At 48.5% G+C, this 6,231-nt stretch overlaps 1 protein-coding gene across 1 annotated transcript in view; it reads left to right on the forward strand.

Moving 5' to 3' along the window:
• PRKX (protein kinase cAMP-dependent X-linked catalytic subunit) overlaps positions 1-5,404 on the forward strand; it is a 45,498-nt gene extending 40,094 nt beyond the window's left edge. The window contains 2 exon segments of the mRNA XM_070402684.1: positions 2,616-2,762; positions 4,453-5,404. Of these exon segments, the coding sequence (XP_070258785.1) occupies positions 2,616-2,741 (126 nt within the window). The 3' untranslated portion in view covers positions 2,742-2,762; positions 4,453-5,404.
• Positions 5,405-6,231: the final 827 nt, after the last annotated feature.

The raw sequence follows: 6,231 nt of genomic DNA on the forward strand, positions 1-6,231 counted from the left end.
ATAGATACATGACAGATAGATGTAGATATAGATGTATGATAGGATGGATAGATAGATGATAGATATAGATAGATAGATGATTAGATGGATGGATGGATAGATAGATAGATAGATTAAAGATAGATGATATTGATACGTGATAGATACAGATAGATGATAGGATGGATAGATACATAAATGATAGATGATAGATAGATTGATAGATGATAGATGACAAATATAGATAGATGATAGATAGATAGATGATAGGTATAGATAGATTATAGATGATAGATAGATGATAGATAGATAGATATAGATAGATAGATAGATAGATAGAGAGATAGATAGATAGACAGATAGTTGATAGGATGGACAGATAGATAGTATTTTTGGTCGTGTCCATGAAGGACTGATGGGGTGGCCATCATATTCTGGCCACTCAGTGTAGATAGATGTAGATATAGATGTATGATAGATATAGATAGATGATAGGTATAGATAGATGATAGGATGGATGGATAGATAGGTAGATAGATAGATAGATAGATGATAGGATGGATGGATAGATAGGTAGATAGATAGATAGATAGATAGATAGATAGATAGATAGATAGATAGATATAGATACATGACAGATAGCTATAGATATAGATGTAGATATAGATGTATGATAGGATGGATAGATAGATGATAGATATAGATAGATAGATGATTAGATGGATGGATGGATAGATAGATAGATAGATTAAAGATAGATGATATTAATACGTGATAGATACAGATAGATGATAGGATGGATAGATACATAAATGATAGATGATAGATAGATTGATAGATGATAGATGACAAATATAGATAGATGATAGATAGATAGATGATAGGTATAGATAGATTATAGATGATAGATAGATGATAGATAGATAGATATAGATAGATAGATAGATAGATAGAGAGATAGATAGATAGACAGATAGTTGATAGGATGGACAGATAGATAGTATTTTTGGTCGTGTCCATGAAGGACTGATGGGGTGGCCATCATATTCTGGCCACTCAGTGTAGATAGATAGATAGATAGATAGATAGATAGATAGATAGATATAGATACATGATGGATAGCTATAGATATAGATGTAGATATAGATGTATGATAGATATAGATAGATGATAGGTATAGATAGATGATAGGATGGATGGATAGATAGGTAGATAGATAGATAGATAGATGATAGGATGGATGGATAGATAGGTAGATAGATAGATAGATAGATAGATAGATAGATAGATAGATAGATATAGATACATGACAGATAGCTATAGATATAGATGTAGATATAGATGTATGATAGGATGGATAGATAGATGATAGATATAGATAGATAGATGATTAGATGGATGGATGGATAGATAGATAGATAGATTAAAGATAGATGATATTGATACGTGATAGATACAGATAGATGATAGGATGGATAGATACATAAATGATAGATGATAGATAGATTGATAGATGATAGATGACAAATATAGATAGATGATAGATAGATAGATGATAGGTATAGATAGATTATAGATGATAGATAGATGATAGATAGATAGATATAGATAGATAGATAGATAGATAGATAGATAGAGAGATAGATAGATAGACAGAAAGTTGATAGGATGGACAGATAGATAGTATTTTTGGTCGTGTCCATGAAGGACTGATGGGGTGGCCATCATATTCTGGCCACTCAGTGTAGATAGATAGATAGATAGATAGATAGATAGATAGATAGATAGATATAGATACATGATGGATAGCTATAGATATAGATGTAGATATAGATGTATGATAGATATAGATAGATGATAGGTATAGATAGATGATAGGATGGATGGATAGATAGGTAGATAGATAGATAGATAGATGATAGGATGGATGGATAGATAGGTAGATAGATAGATAGATAGATAGATAGATAGATAGATAGATATAGATACATGACAGATAGCTATAGATATAGATGTAGATATAGATGTATGATAGGATGGATAGATAGATGATAGATATAGATAGATAGATGATTAGATGGATGGATGGATAGATAGATTAAAGATAGATGATATTGATACGTGATAGATACAGATAGATGATAGGATGGATAGATACATAAATGATAGATGATAGATAGATTGATAGATGATAGATGACAAATATAGATAGATGATAGATAGATAGATGATAGGTATAGATAGATTATAGATGATAGATAGATGATAGATAGATATAGATAGATAGATAGATAGATAGATAGAGAGATAGATAGATAGACAGATAGTTGATAGGATGGACAGATAGATAGTATTTTTGGACGTGTCCGTGAAGGACTGCTGGGGTGGCCATCATCATGTGGCCGGTCGGTGTATGTCTCCTTCTTAACCCCGCCGACCGCCTCCAGCTCCCCCCCCCCACCCCCTCCCCAGGCCCTCACCGCCCCCTATTATTGCCTGTGTCCATGGCTGATGCCCAAACGTATGCAAAGTCCTTGCTCGGTCCCCTCCCGCCCACCCACCGCCCTCCCCCCGGCCTCACCCTCTCCTCCGTCTAATCTAACCGCACCCCCTCCCTCGGCCGACTCCCCCCCCAGCCCCCCATCGTGCCCAAGGTGCGCGGCGAGGGCGACACCTCCAACTTCGAGGCGTATCCTGAGAACGACTGGAACACAGCACCCCCGGCGTCCCCCAAAGACCTGGAGGCATTCAAGAATTTCTGAGGGCGGCCGCCGCCCCAGCGGGTACGTCTGTGCAGTCTTTATTTAAAAAAAAAAAAAAAACAGCCAGGCCCCAGATGGTGTTGCCCAGTGGGTAGCGCGTCGGCCGGAGGACTGAAGGGTCCCGGGTTCGATTCCCGGTCAAGGGCACAGGCCCGGGTGGCGGGCTCCATCCCCAGTAGGGGGCGTGCGGGAGGCGGCCGGTCCATGATTCTCTCTCATCATGGATGCTTCTCTCTCGCTTTCTCTCTGAGATCAATAAAAATATATTTTAAATGATAATAAAAAGCAGCGAGGTTAGCGCACTAAACAGACGATGTATGATCGCATCGGACGCCTGGAACGGGAATCCTTTGATTAACCAATGCCAGCCCCATCCATTCCAAAAAAAATGTTTTTTTTTAAATATTTTTATTGATAATTTTACAGAGAGGAAGGGAGAGGGAGAGGGAGTCAGAAACATCGATGAGAGAGAAACATCAATCAGCTGCCTCCTGCACACCTCCTACTGGGGATGTGCCCGCAACCCAGGTACATGCCCTTGACTGGGAATCGAACCCGGGACCCTTCAGTCTGCAGGCCGACGCTCCATCCACTGAGCAAACCGGTCAGGGCTCAATTTTTAAGACAGAAAATCCTTTAAAAAAAAAAAAAAAGATTCCAACAATGGTTTGTTTCTTCGGTGTTGTTATTATTACTAGTGGCCCGGTGCACAAAATTTGTGCACAGGGGTGGGGGGGGGGGTTGTCCCTCAGCCCGGCCTGCATCCTCTCCAATCTGGGACGTCCCTCTCTCTATTCAGGACCACTGGCTCCTAACCGCTCACCTGCCTGCCTGATCGCCCCTAACTGCCCTCCCCTGCCGGCCTGATCATCCCCAACTGCCCTCCCCTGCTGGCCTGATCGCCCCTAACTGCCCTCCCCTGCCGGCCTGATCACCCCCAACTGCCCTCCCCTGCCGGCCTGATCGCCCCCTAACTGCCCTCCCCTGCCGGCCTGATCGCCCCTAACTGCCCTCCCCTGCCGGCCTGATCACCCCCAACTGCCCTCCCCTGCCGGCCTGATCGCCCCTAACTGCCCTCCCCTGCCGGCCTGATCGCCCCTAACTGCCCTCCCCTGCCAGCCTGATCACCCCTAACCGCCCTCCCCTGCCGGCCTGATCGCCCCTAACTGCCCTTCCCTGCCGGCCTGATCGCCCCTAACCGCCCTCCCCTGCCGGCCTGATCGCCCCTAACTGCTCTCCCCTGCCGGCCTGATCGCCCCTAACTGCCCTCCCCTGCCGGCCTGATCGCCCCTAACTGCTCTCCCCTGCCGGCCTGATCGCCCCTAACCGCCCTCCCCTGCCGGCCTGATCGCCCCTAACCGCCCTCCCCTGCCGGCCTGATCGCCCCTAACTGCTCTCCCCTGCCGGCCTGATCGCCCCTAACTGCCCTCCCCTGCCGGCCTGATCGCCCCTAACTGCTCTCCCCTGCCGGCCTGATCGCCCCTAACTGCCCTCCCCTGCCGGCCTGATCGCCCCCAACTGCCCTCTGGTCTTGGCCTGATCGCCCCTAACCGCCTCTGCCTCGGCCCCGCCGCCATGGCTTTGTCCGGAAGGACGTCCGGACGGTCTCCCGGTCTAATTAGCCTACTACCCTTTTATTGGGATAGATGATGGCACAGTTTTGCCCACTTCCCAGGAAACTAACCCAATCCTGTGTCCCGTTCCCCACCAGACACGGGAGGAGCGGCAGCTGCCGGGCAGGGAGCGGTCGGTCCACGCAGCCTCGGAGGGTCGGCCGCCTCCCGGGTGTGACAGGGTGGGGGCCGCACGCCCCGGGGCCCCTCGCCCGCCTGGACGTGAAGGGATCGGCCGGCGCTGGACACGCGTGGACCTTGCGTCACGGGAGCCACTGGAAGCCCTGCGCACAGTAGGGCAGCAGGCGGCCGTGTCCTCCCGCGTGCGGCCCCACTGTGCGCACCTCTCGCCGTTTCCCCAGAGACTCCGCTGGACAAGCTCGAACTGAACGTGTTTGGTGATAACCACGGATGGTGTGTGTACACGCGTGCACACGCATGTGTGTGTGTATGTGTGTGTGTGGGGGGGGGGGGGCGTGAAAGACTATAGGACAGGCACCGAGCAGCCACAGGACCCAGAGCCGGTGCTGCTTAGCTTTCAGATTCCTCCCTCAGGCCCCGGCCGGTGTGGCTCAGTGGGTAGAGCGTCGGCCTGCGGACCCAAGGGTCCCGGGTTCGAATCCCGGTCCAGGGCACGGACCTCGGTGGCCGAGGCAACCCATCGAGGTGTCTCTCTCTCACATCCATGTTTCTCTCCGTCTCTCCCTCTCTCTTCTCTCTGTCTCTCTCTAAAAACCAGTGGAAACATATCCTCGGGGGAGGATGAGCAGAAATGAATAAAAAAAAAAAACCGTATTCCTCAGGAATCTGTTGTCTTCGGAACAAAGCCCTCAGAGGCTGGTGGGTGCGTTTTTATTTATTTTATGGTTTTATCAGCTGCTATGCGTCTCTCAGCTCTTGGTGCAGCCAGTGTCCCTTGGCCTCCTCTCGCTGACATCCTCCATGCGTCACATCTACCTGGTAACGTCCGGTCTTGAACCCAGAAGGAAAGGGTTGAATTTTATTTATTTTAATTATTTTTTTAAAATATATTTTTATTGATGTCAGAGAGGAAGGAAGAGAGAGAGAGAGAGAGAGAGAGAGACATCGGTAATGAGGGAGAATCATGGATCGGCCGCCTCCTGCACGCCCCCCACTGGGGACCCAGCCCGCAACCTGGGCATGTGCCCTGACCGGGATTCGAACCCGGGACCCTGCAGTCCGCAGGCCGGTGGCGGATTCCCCAGTCGAGCTGAGCGTTGGACGATTTTTCTAGCGAATAGATGGCTGGTGCTGTTCGTTCAAAATCCTGTGTCCGCCCCGGCCGGTGTGGCTCAGTGGGTAGAGCGTCGGCCTGTGGACCCAAGGGTCCCGGGTTCGAATCCGGCCAAGGGCACGGGCCTCGGTGGCAGGCTCTCCCCCGGCCCCGGGCCCTGGTCGGGGCGCACGTGCGGGAGGCAGCCCGTCGAGGTGTGTCTCTCACATCGACGTTTCTCTCTGTCTTTTTGTCTCTCTTCCGCTCTCTCTAAAAATCAATGGAAAATATCCTTAGGGGAGGATTCAAAAAGAAAGGAAAAAATGGGGAAATAGCCCAGTTTCTGACGAATTCGTGCATCTTAGGGGGGTGACGTCCACTTGCAAAAACAAAGAGAAATAGCACAAGAATGGGTGTGCGGGTGACGTGTTCGACGGTCTGTTTGGTGTGTGTGTGTGTGTGTGTGTGTCTGTGTGAGCCTGGTGTCCGCAGGGCACAGCTTCCCTACGTGTGTCTGTGTCTGTGTGTGTGTCTGTGTGTGTGTCTGTGTGTGTGTCTGTGTGAGTGTCTGTGTGTGTCTGTGTGAGTGTGTGTGAGTGTGTGTGTGTCTGTGTGTGTCTGTGTGTGTCTGTGTGAGTGTGTG

Source organism: Myotis yumanensis, unplaced genomic scaffold (assembly GCF_028538775.1).
Source record: "Myotis yumanensis isolate MYYU_CA2020_CCGP unplaced genomic scaffold, mMyoYum1.0.hap1 SCAF_24, whole genome shotgun sequence".
Taxonomy (NCBI): domain Eukaryota; kingdom Metazoa; phylum Chordata; class Mammalia; order Chiroptera; family Vespertilionidae; genus Myotis; species Myotis yumanensis.